Genomic DNA, 24,393 nt, shown 5'->3' with positions numbered 1-24,393 from the left:
TGATGGTTCAGGTAAATGCCATATTTGGATGATAACAAATGTACAGGAGTGATGGAAGTATATTGAATGCTTAACTAGATTCAATTTGTTTTTAGCCAATGTTCCCAAATTAATAAACTGGCATCACTTAAAATGAAAATGTATGAATTGATGAAGCTGTTACTGAATAGCACTTTTTTGTTATTAAAACAGTTAAACTACGAACAGGACTTTAAACTTAATGAAAGTAATTTATAATGTAACTAACAACATATTTGTGAAGTGTCACATAGTAATAGTTTTCTTATAACTTTTCACTAGCTGATGTAAAAATCATGGAGAGTTGTAATAAATACATGGTCTGTACACATATTTCTGGATAAACCAGTTTACAATTATACATCTACTACATTGACACATAAAACTTTACATGAACATATAACAGACATGAAATAACATTTTTTTGTAATGTTAACTATAACAAGTATATGTTATATGTGACTAACATTAACTTTTTTGCTCACCCTCAAATTTGATTTACATAAGTTAGTACATTAAACATTATACAACATAAGAACAGATAACTCTGATAAGTGTCAATTATAAATGTTAATATATATATATAAATATATATCCAAAATCAATTTTATGAATAGATACACCATTCACAGTAAATTCTGATGTAGGCATGATTGATATCATTTGGAAAAACAATTGTTAAGTCAGACATTTTATGAATAAGTATTAGTGTAAATGTCACAGCAGATGAGAACAAATTCATACAACATATTATACACAAATAATTAAGTTGTCAGAGACAAATGTCACTGAAAATAAAGTTGGAATTTAAATTTCTTCTACTTCTAACATTTGCTGCACTACAGCTATGGATATTATCGTGATGATTTGGTGAACACTTCGAAAATTATTTATAATAAAACCTGAACTTGCAAACAGGCAATTATTAAGCAATAGGCATAATATTTAAGAATTTCATATTTCAGGTAGTTTTAAGGTCTGCCTACTGCCATTCATCTGATACACACTCCCTGTGTTTTTTTGTGTTGACAATGAGTCAGTAAATGAGTTGTATTTTAAGTAAGTTAGGGCTCTTTGCCTTTGCTCAATCTGCCCGTTCTTAATCATTAAGAATTTAGTTCATGTCAACTATTAACTATTACACAGACTACTTTAAATAATATCAGTGTAATAGGACTATCATTTCTAGAAATTACTGCCTGTATCAGGTCATGTTAACAATTAGCCTATCACCATCATAAGCAAATTATTGAGTTCTTTATCAATTGAGTAAATAAATTATATCACTGTATGTGATTAATAACCCCACTATACCGCCTTATTGTAATAATATTGCAGTACAACAGGGAGTGATGTACACTTATTGAATGCCCTGTGACTGTGAAAAGGTATAAGTTAAGTTATAAATGTTCAATACCTAAAATACTTTAAACAAGTAAATACTTTGGGCAAAAAATAATTATGTACATTAACAAAGCAATTAACGCAAAGAAAAGTGCACCCAGAGGTATGGTTCTTGTGCACTGCAATTGGCCTTAACAAGATATATATCAATAAAAAGTTTAAAAGCAATATCTCAAAGACTCAAATTTTTGCTCCGTACAAGACACAAAAACATGAGTAATGGAGAAAAGTATACTTGTCCCAATGGCACAGGACGGACGGACAGACGGGACAAGGTGATTCCAATATAGCTCACAACGCTATTTGGTGGGAGTAAAATAAAGTATTCATGTCATATATTTATGCCTTCAAAGTGTAGAAATTTATCATTAACTCATTAGTATTTTTTTGTTGTTGGAGTATTTCACTGAGGAGCTGATTCTGTTGAACTAGAAGATTTTCAATGCTATCTGCACCTGAAAAGTAATGTGATTTCATTTTTCAAGCAGCTGCAATAAATGAAAAGAATATCTTGATCAAAATTATTATGTAATTATTCGTTTTACAGTTATTTTAAAGAAGATGTAAATAGCATTAGAATTATTCATAGATTATTAATATAACTCAAATAATTAGTCAAAAATGATACTGCATATCATATTGTTTTATTTCAGATTGAGAATATTTAATTAAGAAATACTACAATACCTCTGCCTTTGTCTATTTGACCGCTGTCTTCTGTCACTGCCATTGGTGCACTAAATGTGAATAAACAATTATGTAATTTGTTGCATTTTTGTTAATTTGGTTTTTTAATGTAAATGTAAGTTCTTGACTAGTTGTAATTGAAATATGGAATAAATAAATATTATACTAACAAATGATTACAATTGAATGATTATTATAATTTAATAATGTTGATGTTGCTTCATTGAATGCATCAATTGAATAATTAATGCAATATCCAAAGAATAGAAGTGCATCCAATGATAACCTTATTAAAATTACCTTTCTTGAAGAGTGGCACCTTGATGGTACTGATATGATGTACGGCAATGGTTTCTCAGAGGCTGCCAGTGCTTCAAACGGCTCAGTGGCTGCAGGTTTAATGGATGATGTTTCATTGGTGTAGGTTGATTCAACTTTAATAAATAAAGTAGTGATAAAACATAATATTACTGGAGCTTGCATTAATGACAATAATGCTAACAAGAATAACACTTTAACAGTTAACCCTTTACATGCTGAGGTCACATACCTTTTTGGATCAGAAAGTATGTGGTAAATAAAATAACAGTAAGTGGTGATACAAATTTTAAAAAAGGCCACTTACTCTTCATCAAGAAGGTATCAACACCAGCAAAGCCTCCAATCGCTGAGTCACCAATCAGGTTAATCATCTGTAACAAAATCAATGTAACTAAGGCCAAAATTAAAGTTATGTTTCCTGTACACAAAAAACATTTTCATGTCAGTAAAATTCATTTTTGTTTCAAATATTTATATAACAATAGATTGAAAAATATGTGATTTGTTTTGGAATTATTTTTATCGCTTGTGCCTTTCGTATTGGGAAAAAGGTTGACTTTGGGGAAAATACAAATCAGGCCAAAATAGGCGTTTATCAAATTTGGGAAAAATATAAGTAAGAGCCACCCAGAAACATAACCTATAATCCATTTTAATTACATTTGATTGTGTCCAATACATGAGATGGCATTATAGTGGGCCAACTCATAAGCACCCCATTTATTGTGTTTACTTCAAAAGAAAACTGTTTAAATGATTATTTTACCTTATCCTCCCAATTCTCCAATTTCGGAGCTGGCCCACCCCCTGTCACATTTGAAAGCTGACGCCTCCTCCTTTCTCGTCTCTTCACATCAGTTTTTATGTCACTGATTTTTTTCTTGCACTCATCAAGTGTCCTCTCACAAACGCCTTGCGCATTCACTCTGAAATTCAAGTGAGTTTTCAATATGTATTTTTATAACATATTTAATTATTTTACTCATATTTCGGGGTGGGGGTGGGGGGTTCCTCCCACAGTCTGGCAGTCAAAATTGTTGTGGCAATATATATTTATTGGTAAAACTAAACATAAGAGATTTATCTTTCAAATACAAACCGATGTTTTGTTGTTTATGACTAAAAAATACCATACCGCTCCAATATTTCCTTCCAGGCCCGATCTTTATCAACATGAGTTAGTCCAGGGCAGAACTTATTGTCTAATGTTGAGGTTAGCTCAAAGTAACTTTCCTTTAAAATATCTTGTTCCGCCCTGGAGCAATTCACCTTACGTCGCTGCTTTGCGGTCGGCTCCATTGTTGCAGACGATTGTTTACTTTTTTTGACAGGTGCGCGCGTGCTACCTCCTATCGGAGAGTTACGCATTATTTACCCCTACGCAAATATTTACACTTACGAAAATTTAGTAAAACGCACGTACGTATTTCGTATTATTTACGTAAGTTGAAAATGTACGTGGAAACTTACGTTAAACTTACGAAATGTTAGTAAAACGGGGCCCATATGTTCCTTAATTACTACTGCGAGTTAAATTTCCATCAAGGCCTACACCGATTCTTTGAGATGGGCGACTTTATAACTTTTCTTTCCATCTTCTTCTCACTTTCCTTTCCTACCTGTTGTTAATATATGACTTCAATAAGAAACAGGGCCCCTTCATTTTACTTTAACTCGAAATACATCAGCGGCTTACTACAGTACATTTGCAACGCAATCGCATACATTTTGTATAATAAATGTGTAATTTAGTTACATGATTATCGGAATTCAATTGCACTAGAATCTTTCTGTATCCTCAACTATCTTTGTCATAAGGATAAGCTTCTTAATGCTTACCTATTATCTCTCTAACCATATTTATACTGACATATATAGTTTCTCATATGTTTAATATATTTAATAATTCATTATTTCATTTTCTTTATCGATATACCAATTTACAAAGTATATACGTGTTGTGCTGGAATTAATTCATTTATTTATAATATTGTTTACAGAAAATAGAAAAGAGGTTCCATACAAGCCAATGGCTTTCTCAGTTATATTTATCATATGTGTAGGTTGTAAATGTTTATTTGTTGTAAAATAAGTACTGTTTAAACCAACGTTGATTATTTTTTGACGAATTTGTTACAAAAACACAGTTATTGAGATATCAAATGTAAAATTTCTTTACAGCGAATAACCAAGAATGAAAATGAAAAGAAGTCATTTTTTATGAATGTCCACAACAAAAAAGGTTTCTTTATATTAAATCTATTTTTTACACATTAAACATATTTGGTTTAGTTTATTGAGCTTCATTTATTAATTATACAATGAAACATACAGGGTAAATGATTGCTTCCCTTACTTTGCTCCATAACTTTGGCACTTTAGAACGTTTAGCATTTACATGTTACTGTACATAGTAGTTCTTGAAAACCGATCATAAAACGCGCTTTATCCGGAGAAATTGGCGTCGATAGCGTAGCACGCAGTACAATAATTGCGTGGGTAAGTGGTCCTGGCTTTATTTATGTGTAATGCATTTTGTCGTTCAATGGTACATATTATTAATTGCAAAGGTTTATAAATACAGCGGAATGATTTGTCTCGATGCCGTTTAGCCCTTGCCTACTAAAAGATAAAAGATGTGAAATAAAAGTAGCACGTAATAGCTTCCCCCCTTTCTGCAGCAAAAAAGATCAAAGTGTTGGGGCGCTCATGTGCAAATTGAGGGACGAAAATGCACCAAGCGATTGGTGTAAATGCCCTTCTGCGCCACATTGCGGGGACAAAGTGTGCATCATTATAATATCACAGTTTTAGCTTCGCAGTCTGGCTTATATTCGCTCCGCCGCTTTGTACATTTTCGCCCTTACCACTAGGCAAGTTTTCGTTTGTTCGACCTTTTGTTGCGAAAAAGGGAAAACTTGAAATCGCAGAAATCAGCCATCATACTAAACAAGGATATATTCAGATTATACACGGAATGGAAACTAGCCACAGATGATGTCGGTGACATATTTCATGGATAAAATATTGAATTTATCATAATCATACATGTCCCATCAATCATGCGCACGTACATTGCTTACGATACGGAATCATGAAAAGTACATGATTAACGAAAAGAACCTGACCACTGCTTTACTATCCATTCAACTTAATTGATCAATTGCATATTCCCCAAAAATACAGAATTGAGGTCATTAGTGCTCCGAAGAGTTGACTAGTTGCTGGATCGCCAGCTATGTTGCTGCTTATATAAATATATTTTGAAGGCGAAACATCTGAATATGATCATTTAAGTGCTACGTCTTCTGTATATCCCTCCGCAAACGATCAGTTCTGTCTTAAAATGTCCAACAACTCTAAAATTAAGTTGTGCTAATATAATTTTGTCTTCCAAACTACCCAATAAACCCAAGTTATGAATGTATAAACTAGTTTACCGGTCATATCATCATTCATCTAGACAGCGTAGTAATTAATTAATCTCTAATTAAAATGGACTACCTTAGTAATAAATGACTTTGTGTTCAGTTGTGTCTTTAAATGTTTCATTGCCGATTAATCTGTATATATTTTAAAGACGCTAGGTAAATTATAACGCATATTGTTGTCTGGACTTTTGTTTCATTTTGATTGCCCGATTTTGCCGATTTTATATTGAACCTGACACACATACACTGTAATCGGCTTGGCCTCATACAGTTCAATTACCGACATAACAAACTAGGGTAAGTCGGCTTGGCCTTATAGTATTGAATAACCGAGATGACACAACCAAGGTAAGTCGGTATAAACTCATTCAGTTCAAATACTGACAGAACAAAACTAAGGTAAACTGGTATCGCCTAATACAGATTAAGTAAGATTGCATTCTACTTATCTGCTTTATGACATTGATTATCTTAAATAAAGCGTTTATATCCAAATCAGTATTTAATGTTGTACACTGGGTGTAACATAAATCCCTGTATGTTAAGCCGTACAAATAAAACAAAAAAAAAGATCATGATGCAGTTTAAACAAATCTTTATTAACTTGTACCATCATATAACGTAATTGCGAATGTAAAATGTACAAATACGGTAAATATGTACTAGTTTCTCTATATTTGCACAAGATAAGCGGTTTAATCTATGACGCAGCGTAACTATATCATATGACCTTGATATTAAGTATGTATCTAGGTTAGAAGACTGATGAGGGGAGGAAACTAGAGTGTATGTGATTAAAGAGATATATTGAGTAGTTTGCCCTGTAATCATTAAATTATTTTCAACTACCGTACACGTTCGAGTATGAATCAGAAGTACCTTTGTTGTGGGACTGTAACTGATTCATTTACCTCAATGCGATCAGTTAACCATAACAAACATATATATATACTGACTGACAGTTTATTTCTTAGAATAAAGAATTTACCTAAAATGCAAATCTATGCAAATGTTATTAACCATATCGCCAGTTGCTGTTACTTGAAATGTTTCAAATGTTAGATAACAATATTTTTCAGACGTTTAGTTATATTATACTTGGTCGTTTTCTTTTACAGAAAGCTATATTCTTGAATCATATGCTAAGTTCGTGCATTATTACAAAACCTCAACTAGGTAAGTAGCTCCTATACAGGTGCATCGTACGCTGTTCAATTATTAACATGATCTTAAACGCAGGAACTAAGACACTTATAGCTATGGAGTGAGGTATCAATAACAAGCTAACAAAACTCCATGTACATGGAATACATGTATATAATTCAAAGTTTCAAAGTTCATTCGAAGAACCCAGTTCATTAAAACATGACAGCATGAGTATATGAGACAAATGAATATATTCTAAGAAACGCGGATATTTTAAAAGAAAGGAAAAGAAGACTTGCAATATACACATACACAAAGCAAAATTTTATGGGAGAGACATTGCATGGAACACACATTTGTGATATCAATAAGATTAAAGTAACTTTTCATCCTGTTCGCATGTAAGTATATATGTGTTGACAACGTATGTAATATTTCGTTTACAGATTGCGTTACTTTCTTTATTTGCTAAATTGATTGTTACCTAAATCTATAAAATATTTAAATTTGATATCATTTGGATTTACATAGTATTAAATATCGATAAATTGCTTTCTGCTATCGTTCAGTGCACTGCATTCAAGTAGATAGTAATCGTCACACTCGTCTCCAATACTACTGGAAGCTTGGCAAAATGGACACTTTCTTCAAAATACATCATATGTTGATGGGAACGCGATTTTGATCATTGTGGCGCTAACGTGAATAACGAGAAAAAGCGAGAATCAAATCGCGCACTCTTTTCCCCATGATGTTTCATAGTATTTTCGAGCTTAAAACTTAGTTATTTGTTGTCAACATAAAAAACACGTCAATTTCAGCAATAAACCCAATGCAACATTATTTATTGACGTTTAGTTGATCATAACCTTTTAACGTGTGTTTAATTTACCGAAAGAGTTGGTCAGCTGTTCGGCTTTTGGACTTTGGTAACTACGTTTGTATGACGGTAAGGTGCAAACATTTCTGGTCGATGATGTGAGACGTTTTTGAAATAAAAACAGTATTATTTTATTTTTTTGAAACGAAAAAACATTAATCAGAATATGCTTGATCATGAAATGGTTGTTTATAACCGATATTTGTTCACATTCTGACAAACAACGCAGTAACCGAGACACCGTTTCCCAGTTATCACGAGGAACATCCGGTGTTAAACTTCAACGTTTCTGGGTTCAGATTGTGGAATTACAAGTAATAAGTGCAAATAAAATGTTATTTAATCATTTATTGATTATTTTAATCAGTATAACACAATCTGTAAGCTTGATAATGCAATTTGACAGTACTTTCACATGGCAATCAAAGTGATTGACAAAACCCGGAAGTGAATTCTGCGACACCTATTGGAAAATATGTTTTGTTGTTAGCAACCGATAATGACCGCCAAGGTTAAATGTTAAATAAACTATGAGTCAGTTCACGTTGTCACAGGCCTCGACGGTACCTTATGACATAGAATATATTCAAAATGATGATCCAGATTTTGCAAATGAACTTCTTAAACTTGACAATCTTTATTTCAATGAACTTGTGCAGTCATCTCAAAGTCAAAATATAAAAGATTCAGATGAAAGGTCAATTTCATCATGTTTTATAAATAATGATGATTCTGATTGTGAAATAAACAATGAACAGGAGTCTGATAGTGAACATGATGTTTCTGAAACTAGTTTCAACGATGATGTACTTACTCTGTCAAATGATTATGATGGTACTTCAAGACCTGAAGATGTCAAGGAGATTCATAATGTAAACAAACTGCGAGCAGAAACATGTGGATGTAAAGGATTATATAATTGGAAACCATGCTCATCTGTAGTTGATTTTGAAAAACTGTTAGCTTACAGACAAGACTGCATGGACCTTTCAAATGATGAAAGAGAACTTGTTATTAAGAGTCTTTTGTTTGCCCATAGAGTTACCACTGGCAACATATTGTCCAATAAGAAATCACAAAAGACCCGTGTGAAACCATCGCAGATGTATTATTTTATGGGACACAAAATCTGTAAAACCTCATTTATTTTTGCACATGCAACATCTTACTGCAGTTTGCAAATAATGGCAAAATCACTGGATTCTGAGGGGATAAAGCCCAGAATTCATGGGAATAAGCACAAGGTCCCAGCTAACGCCCTTAGCTTTACAGACCGAAGCAGGTTGAAAACCTTTATTGAAAATTATGCAACAGACAATGCTTTGCCATTGCCAGGTCGGCTCCCTAATTGCCCAAATCAGACTGTTCTTTTATTGCCATCTGATGTTAACATTTCTGAAATTCATGAAATATATCAGGAAAGTGCTGTTGAGACTGGCTATAGACAAGTGTGTCTTAAAACATTTCGAAACATTTGGAATGAACTATGCCCTCACATAGCCTTGGCAAAGCCAACGACAGACCTTTGTTTTAAATGCCTAAAATTTGGTGTAAAATTGAGATAAGCTAAGTGATGAAGATAAAAATGAACTTGTAAGTGAGTACGAGGCTCATCTAAGCACTGCAAAAAAAACAAAGAGAGCAGTACAAGGAGTTAACTGCTGCAAGCAAAGATGTTTATAGCAGTGAAATTCTTTCACAAGGTTAGAGCCATTCCAAAACCAAAATATGATTTATATGTTAATATATTGATCAAAAATATTTGTTCTGAGTACACTTGTCTGTGCCACAATTAATTATTATTTACCCTAACATTTTCTGATACAGTGTATATTACTATCATTTGAAAGTTACTAAATAGCGGTCGGATCACCTGTTTTCATAAATTACAATACTATTTGATTTTTTTTTAAATGCTATAATTATTGTCTTTAAAGGTGCTGAACCATGTAGCCAAGATGTGCACTACCACTACTCATGGGATTTTGCCCAGCAAGTTCACTATCCACATCATGCACAACAAGTTGGGCCGATATATTTCGCCACCCCACGAAAGTGTCAAGTGGTTGGCATGTGCGCCGAAGGTTCAGGTAAATTTTTATGGTTAGATGTCACTTGGAATTAAACAAGGAGTAACAGAATAAGACAGTTAAAACTAACTGAAGTACCACATAGTTTACAAATAATTTAGTTTTCACAGTTTTTCCGTATTTTACCATTAAGAAGGTATACCTAGTAGAATTCATTTTTATGCGTGATTGGCTTGTGGATGTTATTACGTGATATTACCAAGTTGGGTATGTAGCTTAAATGTTCCAAAGGTTTAGAGTAAGCCTTCGTAGCACAGTGAATACAACACTGGACTGCAATTTTGGCAACTACGGATCGAACATTAACATTTTGGTATTTTTTTTACAATTATAATATCAAAAAGTAAAACATCTTATTAAATAATTGTCCTGAGATTCATTACAGAAAAAAAACATTTTTTTGGTGCCAATCTGGTGTAAAGTCCCTTTAACAATTAATATTTATTAACAGGAAAACAGACATTTTATCTTGTGGATGAGGCCGAATTGCCAGGGAAAGGAAGCGACAGTGTCGTGAGCATGGCCCACCACTACTTTCAGCACTTTGGCGTCGGTGAAAAACATGCTGAGGTATTTAGTTCTTCAAAATGATTACCCATTAAGATTATCTATAGAATAAATATGGATTAAAGGTTCTAACAGCCTATGCAAAGTTCATCCTTATTGCTGAGAAGAGATTATGAGAATCAATAGTGAATATAATAGATGATGAAACTTAACATATATTACACCATGAAACACATTCTTACTCAGATTTTTTTTTCCATTTCACATTCGATGCTTGATAACAATTGGATATTAGTTTCAACTATGGCTTATGAAATGTGTCCCTCATTGTAACATTGTACTGCATAAAGCTCAAATATGTAAAAAGATTGTATTAAATTTTCCAGGTTCATTTTGATAATGCCGTTGGCCAAAACAAGAACCACACTTTGCTTTGGTATGCCATGTGGCGTGTTATGACAGGTCAGTTTTCTAATCTGTTAATAATTGTTTGTCTGTTTTTTAAGGAATTGTGCATTGAGCTGACTTTTGAAATCAATCACATCCTTGATACCTGCAAGCAGTGCTCTAATTTAATAAAATGCTGAACTTGATAAAGTTAAAGCATAGTTGGCAGTAATTTTATATAAGGGATATGTTATAACTAAATAAACATATATGTAAACACTCCATTATTGTAAGATTTATATGTCTTGAAAATTTTATTATACCATAGCTAAAATAATTTCCTTAGTTTTTTTTTTTTTTGAATATAGATACGTTTTATTTACACTAAACAGATCTTCCTACAATTTTCAGGACTGCATGAGAGTGTAACACTAAACACTATGTTGGCTGGGCACACCAAATTTGCTCCTGACTGTCACTTCGGCATCTGGAAGGTCAAGTGGCGATGCTGTAATGCCGAGAATCTTCAAGAAATTGCCCAAACAGTATCCGCCTCTTCAAAGTCTGGCCACAACATCCCACAGCTGGTTAATGACCCTCAGCAGCCAGTCACATTTCACAGTTGGAAATCATTCCTAAATACGTATTTCAAAACTCTAAAGAATATCACCAAATACCACCATTTCTATGTATCAAACAGAAACCAGGAGTTGTAGTTTGCAAAGAGTTTGTAGATTCATCAGAAAGTGAATTTAATCTTTTGAGGATGAATCCAGAATGTGGTATTTTCCCTGAACTAAAGCACGCACCGTGCCTAGATGTTGCACGTCAATGGTACCTTCACGATTCTATAGGTCCATTCTTTAGATATGAGTCATCAAGATCTGCAGTATGCCCTAAACCAACTATGGGGAAAGTCAAAGTTGATATTGGCAAAAATGACACACCGAAAGGCAGTAAACGCAAACATAGCCTTCTGTGTTAATTTAATGTGGACTGGTTAAATGTAGTGCTGCATAGATATGTTTGTCAAACCAGCCAGGAAGTATACTTATGTCATAAATGACATTTTAAGCAAGTGTAATTAATTGTAACATGACATCATAATAATGAATAGTGTTGAAAATGTGAACGCTTTGTAGTATCGATGTGTTTAGGACTTTAAATACTCACATTAGTAGGTTTTATATGAATATGAGAGGAAATGAAAAATAACTTATTGGAATTGTTTACTTAGATTGTTATAGGCTTGCAAAGTCCCTTTAATATTGGTTGGACAGAAAACACTTGTTTAATCAGCTTTGTATTGAACAACTTGAGAAATATCCTCTACATCTAAAGACTAACGCAATTAAGTTATATGTATCTCTGCCATTTGAAACACGAGAAAGAATATTTGCTTTTTGTGTATTACTAATATTATTGATTGGTTGCATTGCATTGTGGAAGTGTTTTTTATTACAAAATCATTGCAAACTACAACTCTGTTTTTCGCAAATGAAAGAGAATGTGCAGATTTTTCCTTAATCACTTGCTAGGCCTTTAGCATTAATTACCGAAATGTGACTTGACAATTTAAGAAGATGCATTTTTTAGAATTATTACTTCAGTTGAAAATGACATCTCAATGAATTAAGTATTGTCATTTACTCATTTGTTGGTGAAATGTTGATTGTAGATCAAATTTTTGTGGCAAATTTGAAAAAAATGATCAAAAAATGGCATTATCACATGTAACCATAGCAACAGACTGTTGTTTCCATAGTTCTTTTTGTCATTTTGTACATAAATGAGCAATGTGTACTCTTTATCTCTATGAATTAGTTAATGTGTTAGCTATAACATACAGTAAAGTTAGTATTTCGACATTGATAGTGCATTTAAAGTAAGAACATAATGGACATTGTTTTCATACTGTTTATCAATGTGTAACAGAATGATCCATATCATTCTTATGATTTCTTTGTACAAAAATGACTTAAACTTAAGGTTTTTATATCTTACAGACTTGGTATCATTTAGATGCCAAGAACTTAAAAGGCATTGTATATTAGGAACACATCTTTTTGTGGCAGACTTCAAAAATGATTGGAATTAGCATTTTCATTAGTAACCATAGCAACAGATTTTTGCCTTGACCGTTGTGGCCAATTTCTATGTCATTATGGACATTAACAATGTGTACTTGCTATTTTAATTTTGAAGTTTATGTAACACTAGTAAAGACAAATTAAAATTTTTAAATATCTTGACATGGATATTGTATTCAAATTTAGAACAGTTTTGTTCAAATTATTTTTTAGCGCTGTGTTTCAAAATGTTTCATATGTTTTTTGAACTTTTTTGAAATTTAACTTGAAACTTCAGTTTTAATTTCTGAAAATACTTAGTATCATAAAGAAGTCAATAACTATAAATAATTTAACTAAGATATAATTCTTTGTTATGCAGACTTTCAAAAATGATTGGTAATAGCATTTTCATAAGTAACCATAGCAACTGAATTTTGCTATGACCTTTGTTGTAAGTTTCTTTATCACTATGGACATTAGCGATATATACTTGTTATTTTCCTTTTGCAGTTTATGTGATTCTAGTAAAGATACATAGTTTTATATTTTAATATTTTGACTTTTATACTTCATTCAAAATAAGAACAGATTTAGCCAACATTTAGTTCAAATTGTGTTTAATCCCTCTGTTACAAAATGTTCCATATCCATTGTTGTTTTTTTTAATATTTGACATGCAACTTCAGATTTTATTTCTGCAATTGCTTGGTATCATAAAAAAGTCAATTACTTAAAACACAACTTTATGAATAACATTATTTTTTGGTAAACATGTAGAAAATGAGTGAAAATGGCTTTATCAATAGTTACCATAGCAACCAAATTTTGAACTTTTTATTAACTTTTGTAATCAAACAATGAGTGCTTATTGTTTCTATGTTAAAACTTATATGTTATATGTAAATAGTCCTTGACATGATATTAATGTGACATGGATATTTCATTCTAAATTAACACATTAGACCATACATTTTGTTCATTTCAATTTCTACACCCGTGTTACGAAAAGTACTATATTTTTTTAGGTTTTGTGAATTTTGTCTGGAAACTTTGGATTTTTGTTCTAGAAATACTTGGCATCATAAAGGTTACAATATCTCAAAATGTCATTTTTGTGCCAGAATGATCATATTCCCATTCCCATCCACATATCCAGTCCAGCTACCGATTTCGATGGTTTCTAGTTCGAAACTTTAACAATTTATAGATCGTGGTAAGATCACTACGCACGGTGATTCACCAGCGCCCATTCAGAGCGTTGCTTTCTTGTCAAACTCCGCCTACAAAGGTCACGAAAGGTCGACCGGATCATGCAAAATTAACTGAATCTTTTTGTTCAGAAAATCAAGTACGGATGTATTATGTTAGTTCAAACCTATTTGAATGGTGTTAGAGTTGCTGATTATTGTAACTCGTTATTTATCTTTTTTGTTCTGTCATGACATTAGAAAATAAGGAAAACACTTCATTTTGTTGATCAAGATTCTGCAAATTATTATACATATCTTTGCTAACGGGTTTAAATTAAAATAAAAACTAGATAAAGTCATAAAGCTTTGCAACGTCATTTTTCATTAAAATAAACACAAGTAATGTGAAATGTTATGTTGAGTCGTCTGGTTCTATCTCACATATTTCAAAAAAAATACTACATTAAATAATACATGTGTGCTTGAAATATTTGCTTGTATATAAAGACAATTATTTCAAAGTTTTATGTGACATAAACTAATATTTGTATACTGAAGGGGTAACTCCATTTTCTTGGTACAGTTTAGTACAGTTGTCTTCTTTGTAGTGGAAGAAGTGGTGACATATCATCACATCATCACAACATATTATTCGTACGGGAAGTTGTTAATGTTATCCGCAATCCATTCGTACGACATCACCTATGTCTAATGTTCAAGCCTCGTATGAAGCTGATCTGACATAGTTCTGATATAGACGGTTGTTGATCCGGTTATTGATTATTACTCCGATTTATAAGGAGGAGATAACCCAGCTATTTTTCATACTTCACATTCCTATAATATGCACCGAAAAAACGATAAAAGATGTTCTAGGTTTTACCAGTACCGATGTCGACCAGTTTTAGTATGTTGCCTCGACAGCAAAATGAGTGTATTTGGTATTGTCTTTAATACCACCTGTTTTTGATTGGGAATTAAAACCTGGTATACAAGTTATTATAATGCATCTACATGTGTAGATAAGAAACAGGGGGAGGAAGGCATGTCAAGCCGTTGAGATACTGATCTTTCAAGTAAGACATAAGCCGCATATCTTAAAAACAATTAGGTGTTATAAAAAACAATTTCAAGGTGAAGTTGAAAGAGAACCATGTGTTATTTTTCAGTCTTTATTTTCCGATTACAAATGCTAATAATAATACAGATATAATACAGAGTAATACAAAGCATTTTCATAATTCACATCCTTTGTTGCAAACAAAGTATAGCGATGACTACATATTATGAAACAGCTACAAGCATTGAATACCATATAGTGATATTATACGACTGAAATGGATACTTGCAGCACATACAAAACAAAATTGTAAAATTTAAGATTAGATAAAATTAATCTTCTATTATACAATTAATCTATATTGTATTAAACTGCATAGCAGTACGTTTGTTTTGTATTTCATAGTTTGTACATTAACCTCAAAATTATTTACTGATATCTATTCTTAACTTAACTGTTTATAACAGTATTATGACTGAACGTAGCTGATAAATGTATAGTATATTTGATTAAAACAATATATGTTTGCTTATGTAAAAAAGAATCGTACTTAAATAATTGACGTTTGCAATCAAAATTGAAAGTGGTATACACGATAATACATGCATTTCATTTAGTATAAATAGGGGAAATTATGATAAGACGCTTTTCCTGTGATCTGTATCACTTCGAGTTTGGCGTGTAAATACGTATCTGTTGATACCGCAGGTCGAGACGGATACATGTTTACTCAACAACCGAGACGTGATACAGGTCACCAGAAAAGCGTTTTATCGTAATATTCCATTTATTATATACCTGCCTATTTAATTATTCCTTTTTATTTTTCGGTTTCAATTTGATTTAAATTTACAGCCATCTGTCAAATGCGCGTATAAATTCGAATGTGTTACGTAGTTTTGTGTAATTAAGGTAGGGAGGCTACTACAGTGAAACGACTTCAGCAGTAAGGTGTTTGACTACTGGATTTGATAGTGTTTGTATGCAGGAATGCACCTTTTTTATATGCCTATCAAATTCCTTTTCCATATCCAACAGTAAAATTACAGCACGCCGTATTGAATAATACGTATCATGATAGTGTCTTTTTCTGACTCCATATCATGCTAGTACCGTGTTGTAACAACCAACATTATTTTTAATTATGCTTGATTGATTGATTGATTAAGAAGATTGGTCATTAACATAATGTTTTGCAGTATAGATAAAACAATAGGAATTACAAAAACTCTGACATTTGGCTTCAATTTTTTCTTCGTATGGAATATGACTTAGCTGCAAGTGTATTGATGACCAATAAATCATGTAATAATTTGCAATTGCGATTTAAAACAATACTAACTATCTGTTCTAATTTTAGAACATATTAAGATTAACATCTCATTAAAACATCGTTTACAACACGTTACACTACGCTGAGATATTTTCAACAATAATACTTAATTAGTAGAAAAATTTATCCACATACTACCATGAACAACATACAGACGACTCTTAAATTCGCCTCTGTTTTTCTTTCGTCTGTAAATTCCGCTTATATCGCATATTATAATTTTGCGCAGCTTCGAGCATATTTGAACTTGAAATAATTAACCATATTTAATATACTACAATACTTAAAGTAAAATATATAATATATATTCATATAGCAAGTATTGCTATATGTATATATTATATACATATAGCAATATTCATCATGTTACAGGATATCACATTTCATTCTCTAAAATGTAAAACGATATGAAAACTACTACATCAATTTTACAATAATGAGACAATGAGAAAAAAACTGTCAAAAAAAATAAAAAAAATCAAGATCTGATTAAATTTAAATATGATCTTAAATTGAATCAATATTGTACTGCCTCATATATATGCTGAATATACTCGCAGCAAGTATTAACCATTTCCCAAGGTGGAAAATATAAAACGAGAGGTGGATTAACTTCGTTTATTCCAGTCTTGGTGAACACATGTACGTTTGTGTGTGTGCGTGGTAAAAACTGTAAATATACAAATAGAATGTATCACTAGAATGTCAACATTAAATTACATATAGTTTTGCCTTTCATGATAAATGTATACTTAACATCTCAATGAAGATATAACGTCTTGTACAATCCATATCACTAAAGAGATTAAATCTAACAAATAAACATTTTTCTAATGATACGAAAGTTTTGAGTACGAATGCTTTCGACAGAAAAATGACGATTATAAAAAAATATCAAGACGAATTAAGCAAGACATTTATAACAACAGTCAGGGAGTTTAAAATACATACATTGTTGTAAACGTCCAAGCATCTAAGGCCAAACAGGACCTGAATTTACGGTAGAAAGGAAACCAAAAGCCTCGTGGTATAATTTACCAGAAACTCCAAAAAACTGTGCCGAATAGCGAAGGTTACACACAACTAAGTTAAAAGAATCAGCATAAATATATTATATTGATTCAATTTAAGATCATATTTAACAAAAAAAATATTAAGTTTCCATAAAATGACTCATGTAGTTGGTAGTAAAGTTATAAGTATATGTACATCTTATGTAAACATGACAAAACTGTTAAAATAACCAAATCAATGCCGTGATGAAGAGTTCGGTTTAAAATTAACTATCCCTCTTTTAGACAAGCTTTTTTATTACAAAGTTCACTAAATGCACAAAAAGCAATCTCGATTGTCTGTAGAAAGATTCTAGATTGGCATACCATGTTATATACATTCTAAATACAATAGCAGCATGCACCTTTTTGAATATGTGTCTTTATCACTTGGAGTGGATATTTCGACAACATAACACTAATGCAAGTTACCGACCATCAACAGTCAAGGTTTCGTATAGCTCCTCCGTCAGATCTATATTCGCCTCTGTAATGCCCTTCGCAGCCAGTTTCGCTTTAAAGGTCTGTGTGTATTTAACGTATGCTATCCGCCCTCTAAGAATAGAATTAAACGCCATATATACACAATTATATACATGTATTAAACAAAATGCAACTTTTAAAGTTTCACGGTAGACTATAACTATATAGACACTGTATTATTAGGTAACATCTGAGGTCACACTCATGTAGGAAGGACTCGCGGGTCACATTAGTTGAATAGTAACGTTAATAATATACAAATACATGTTACTCATACTTATAAACAACGTATTATAGGATGACTTGAACTTTGTTTCAAATGCAACGTTTAAATAAAAAATCAAACTAGTTCTTTTGTATACATATAGTTGTTCCTGACAACTTCAAATTTGTCTACATTCTACATTATATATAAGAATTCATTTCAATTACATTGCGTAGTTAAAAAGTTTAATTAAGCAGTATAAATCAGTAACTTGTTTAGCTTGAGTACTGGGGAAATGTTTTTAGGCATTTAAACAAAAGAGCTGCATTGCAGTTTATTTATTTTTTGAAAATTCTTGAATTCAGTGCTGCAGTGTTCAACAATGTTAAATTTCACGGCAACTGTGACAGTGACAAACAGGATATTTGTTCAATTCAGTATAAGATCGTAATTTATATCATGAGCTTCATGGAAAAACATATCTTTACGAGTGGCGAATCCACGAGTAAAACTATAGTCTATAGAAAACTATATTTCTTTGATCAAGGGTGGAATTAAATAACATGTTACAAGCAAATGAAATCAAAGTTTCTTTTCAGAGTTTAATAAGTATTTTTCTAAATATTCATTTAAAAAACGATTTTTCCCCGCCGCTACCCAACGGACGGGGTGAACGCACTTAACGCACATTTTTATAGTTTATAATTCAGTCTTTTTTGTTTGTGCAAACTTTTTGTGAAAACTAATTATTGAACGTTTATTAATGCATCAAATAATGACGAAAGCAGTTTTAAATTAGACAGGGCATTAGTACATAACCAAAATACTACGCGGCCATTTATTGAGCTTACAGTTAAAAGGTCGTTTTTAACAATATTGATATTTGGTAACATTGATACAACATCCTATTTATGTTCGAGCTGTTGTTGTTGTCGGTTTTAATTCAAGCAAATGTTCGAACATTTAGCTTCAAAGTTCATTAAAAAGTTTGAAAAGCATAATTATCATTTTTATAATAAAAGGTAAGTTGTTTATTTCCAAATATATTTTTATTTAAACTTATGCAACCTGTTGCAAATCTTAAATTGTTTTGGCAATATTTTGTGGTTCAAAGCTGACGTAATTAGTTTTGTTAAAGAGGAAGTACCTAAAATGTAATTTTATAGAAGTTCTAAAAGTTGATATTTTGAATCCTAATTTTGCATTTTTTTTCAATAATAAAACTCCGTATTTCAGCGAAAGGCATAGCATTAAGTATGTTAATCCGCATTTTCTTCACACATAATGTATGTTAAATATGAAATTATTTGCCTCCGTTTTAATTAATAGAGCTTTTAAAGTAATACGGTGACTTGACCGTATTGTATTTGTATTATAATATTTCACTCCTTGAATATCTTGCGTGAAGACAGCCCATAATTCAATGGTACGGTTTAAAAAGATGCAATGCCAAAATTTCTGCTATTTTAAAAACATATCCAGCTGATCATTAAGCACACATGATATAAGTCGTAGACATACGGACAGTATACAAGCAATATAAACATTCAACAAGAGTACCATAATGGGATGTTTAACACTCGTGCGTTTGTGTTCACTATATCAGAGGGCATAACTTAAACGCTAAGTGATGATTGGACTTCTAACACAAGTTAAGAATCTTTATGTGTTTATCTGTACAGATGTTTGTGTTCATAATATCTACGGTTTTGATATTACGACTTACAATAAATTGGCGTTGAACTCAATCTTAACATTAAGCATGAAACCAAACACATTTTTAAAGTATAATGTTATGATTATAGAATTTAGCCAGAAAGATTGATATGTTTGTAATTCTTCTTTCTTAAAAAATAAACACTTTCTATATTTGCACAATTGTGTATAATCAGATCGTGCACCTGATCCTAGAAAGTAACCTTGATTTTGTTTTTAAAACTATGGAACATTAAATTAATTGTGATAAATGCAATGAAACTAGAAGATAAAAGAAACAAGAGAAAAAAGGGAATATTTAAATAAACTTCAATAATAAATCATCGTAATCACGAATGCCATACTACATATAACACCTGAAAAAATATGGAGTCATAAGTGTGTTATGTAAGGATTGTCAGTATCTATGTCGTTTAAGATCTAATGTATCTTACTGTTGTTCTGGCACATGCTCCTTTAACACTGAAACTTGTATGATTCATATCAACGACTACGAAGTTGGTGACTGAAATACTCTACGTCAGACGAAACATCGGATTGTCTATATAATGACGAACAAGAGTACGCGTACAATTTGACCAACGGAATTTGCAATTTAACGGGGATATACGACCTCCCACGGAGCACGCAAAAATAAGTCAATTACGCAGAAAAATACATGTTAATTATTCTATTATAACACATGTTATCATATCACCTGCTACTTAAGAAACACTTATTGTATGATAGTATAATAATTGCAAACACACTCAATAATCTATGGCGTCAGTTGTATGACGTTATCACTTCCGAGCTCATTGACTGAAACAAAAAATTAATTACAAAAATTCGTTTAATAAAACGGGTTTGCTTCTCTCACTGATTCTTTCTCGTAATTACTTTGAAACGGGTGGAAAACATGTCCAGATTGGTAGTGCAGGAAAATCAGGAAATGATTCTACCGACGTTACACACTGAATGTTACGTTACAAATATGGTCTTCATTTAAAACGAAGTCTACATTATTTTTCAACCTCATGGACGGTGACGTCGTGCTCCTTGAGCCTCGTTTATTGTTTTTGTATACTATACATTCCATTATAAACAAAACATGTTAAAAAAAAACCAATGCATTCATCTTCTAGATCATTTGCGATCTGTTTTTCGAGAAAACATGTTATATTGTATGAAAATTTTATGAATAATTATATAACAGGTCCATTTATTACGTTAGTTTGTCATCATCCGCATAGTTATCGACATGAAATACCAATGCCTAATACTGAATATTACAGAAGAATTTTTTAAGTACGTCATTTTTTATAAGAGCCGTAGCTGTTATTATTAAGCATGAACTAAATCCTATTTATTCCTGGAATGAGCAATATGATATCAAGACTTCTAAAGGCTGTATTCTACCGAAGAACTATTGAGGAAAAGTGGGGTATTTTAATTTATCAGTCAATTGCTTAGTGCATTTCCCGGGAAGTTCTAATTACAGTATCAGACAAATATAAAAAAGAAAATATATTGTATACATGCTATAACATTAAAGTTATGTTCGAACACTTGTTTTCGTCTTATGTTGTGTACGGAAGGAAATGTTTTGAAACAAATACGAAAATTGGGAATTGACATTTCCCTTATGAGCGATCAGTTGTGTTTTTTAAAACATCTTCAGTGAAATATATCCAGTCTGTCCTTACGACCAATAATTAATTGTCATCATTTACAGATTCTAAAGTGCCGTATTTATTCAGGTAAAATTGCTGTAAAAGAAGTTTTTGAAGTTGATACTTTCACTCCTTAGTTTGAAGTTCATTATCAAATTTATATTTTAATTGCTGTTATTTCATTGATAAAATCTCTTATTTTACGGAAACACATGAGAAAAATCATTCATACGCCGTGAAAGAAACATTGATAAGCCGCTCAAGTTATACGTCATGTAAACCTAACTTATTGTATTGAACTTCCCCGATGATCTATGAAAACGTGATAATTGTTAATGCTTTCAAAAATGGCTTACCCTGACTACAACTACATAAAACGTACATGGGCATTTTAATGAAACGGCATTCATAACATATTTCCCCTACTTCACAACAGTTAACGCTTATCCTCTCCTGAACACACTTAGCTGACTCCTATTATACATAAAAGCTGATTCTTACGGTAAAGTATTCACTTTGCCATCATACAATGAGACACCATCCAGGACAACTTTCCCTTCCTTCCCCAAGTTGAACATCAACCCTCTCCTGAATGCCGCCTTTAACATCCTACATAGCAGCACGCCTTCATGGTCGCGCCACAAGTGTCCTGTGAACGTGCCGCCTTTATACGGTTTTCCCGGGGACGGATGGTACGTCTGCAAGTAGGAAAGACAAACGTTGTATTAGACGTAATAGAATGCATATAAGTACAAATATACCATACAATACATTGAAAATTAACTGGACAGGATATTTGATTGCCAGATACAAACGAACCATTTTGATTTTAATTTAAGCATCCTCGATATTTCAGTTCTGAAAGTATGTTTTTTTTTGGGCATATTATTATCCCTACACTGTACAATTAAGGCGGGGGGATGAAGGGAAGAACATGATTGATTCACTAAAAATGACACTAAAAACAAAAACACGGGAATTGAAATAGGTTTTGCGTAAATGGAATAAATTGTGATATCTACTCGTTTAAGTATTTTAAGAAAAAGTTCAGGCAAAAATAATCATATTGCTTTACTTCATATAGATTATACTGGTTAAATTAAATTACCATAATGGAATAAAGTATGCTGGTGTGTAATTTCTATTTGACTGAAATATATATCGAGTATCCAGTAACATCTATATAATAATAGACTGCACTGTGCTTCATGGTCATGGATTAGAAAAGAGTAAATGTGCTATATAAACGATCCTACGTACATGAACATACCAAAAAAATATCCATATAAACATAATTGCAGCCGAATATTTTGAATTGAGCATAATGTGATTGCGGAATACAAATTGGTACCTTTATATAAGAACGGAATGTAATGTCATGATTTAAATAAACTTTGGTATAAACATCGTTAAAGATGTTAATGGTGTTAAGAAATATAGCGAAAACAGATGATGTAAATTTAATTTAAATTCTGCTGAAACAAAGGATAATACATTGTTGATTATTTCCTATTCTACTGTTGTTATATTTATAAAGTTATACTTCATTCATTTTACCAATTTAATTTTGATATGCTTGCCATGTAAAGATTTAGGGATGTACACTTACATGCATTATGAAGTATTATGACGAACTTTTTCTTTGTATTTGCAATTTGTCAATTTCAATCTTCACAATAAGTAAAATGTTCTTTATGAAAATAAATGAGGAGAAGCAAATAGCTTTCTGAATGACTTTTATTGAATTAGTGCTATTGCGGAAACAATATCAATATTGGTTAAATAAACATGGGCGCAAAAGTGAATATTTCCAATATTTTTTGTCTAACTTGTTTGGATGTGTTTTTGATATAATTTAAACAAATACGTTTAAACATTTGTTTTCTGAGGAAAAATGTTTTATAACTTGATCAAGATCAAGATTTGATTTAAATTCAATAAACAAATACTACCGACAATTAATTCCGAGTAAAACACATTAACACGTATAGAACAAATATTCCTTTTATTCTACGCCTATATTCAAATGTTCAACTTAATAGGAATCATGTCATTCATTTAGTTTGTGCATCGTAGAACATGCAAACGCAGCATTCACTCATTCATAGTGCCATTAAATTAGTTTATTTTAATCATTGTAAAAAGACATTAAACAAACCGCAAAATGAAAAGGGAAAACGCAACTTTCCCTTTTCAGCATGGTAACATTTTTATTCAACAGAAACCCTTTGTAATGTCCTCAAAGCATTTCTGTAGGATTATAAATATCTTTGGGAATATTACCAAACACTTCATAGTATAGTATTGAAGAGTTATAGTGTGGTTTTCAACATTTCTGGTAATATTCCCAAAAGTATCCATAGTATGCCAGGTTTTCTGGGAATATTACCAATTTGATCTTGAAAATTTGGTAACGTTACCAAAACATTTTTTGAAAATATTTCCAAACACTTTGTAGTATAGTATTGAAAGTTGTGGTGGGAGTTTCAACATTTGTGGGAACATTCCCAAAATAATCGATACTATGCCGAGAGATTTTCTAAAATATTCTTCAACTATGAAAAGTCACAAATATTTGGTAATATTCCCAAAAAATGTTAAACATTTTCTGCTAGGATTCTGAATTTAATGTCCAGGTTTTCTGGGAATATTACCAATTTGATCTTGAAAATTTGGTAACATTACCAAAACATTTTGAAAATAATTCCAAACACTTTGTAGTATAGTATTGAAAGTTGCGGTGGGGGTTTCACCATTTG

The 24,393-nt window shown here is 31.8% G+C and overlaps 1 protein-coding gene and 1 pseudogene across 3 annotated transcripts in view; one reads left to right on the top strand and one right to left on the bottom strand.

Annotated features, from left to right (window-relative positions):
* Positions 1-9,071: 9,071 nt before the first annotated feature.
* Positions 9,072-11,911, top strand: LOC128241172 (uncharacterized; annotated as a pseudogene).
* Positions 11,912-15,309: 3,398 nt separating this feature from the next.
* LOC128240323 (uncharacterized) overlaps positions 15,310-24,393 on the bottom strand; it is a 62,358-nt gene continuing 53,274 nt past the window's right edge. Inside the window, exons 8-10 of one of the 3 annotated variants that reach the window (XR_008262142.1) lie at positions 22,136-22,332; positions 17,478-18,133; positions 15,310-17,196 (exon numbers count right to left, since the gene is read on the bottom strand). Coding sequence is in view for 1 of the 3 variants with exons in the window: in XM_052956922.1 (XP_052812882.1) it covers positions 18,007-18,133; positions 22,136-22,332 (324 nt within the window). In the remaining 2 variants the exon portion in view is untranslated. Of the gene's footprint in view, positions 18,134-22,135; positions 22,333-24,393 lie in introns of those variants that run through there. The other 2 variants (XM_052956922.1, XM_052956924.1) reach the window with 2 other exon arrangements.

This window comes from Mya arenaria, chromosome 7, assembly GCF_026914265.1.
Source record: "Mya arenaria isolate MELC-2E11 chromosome 7, ASM2691426v1".
Classification (NCBI taxonomy): Eukaryota; Metazoa; Mollusca; class Bivalvia; order Myida; family Myidae; genus Mya; species Mya arenaria.
This window is presented reverse-complemented; position numbering and strand designations above follow the sequence as displayed.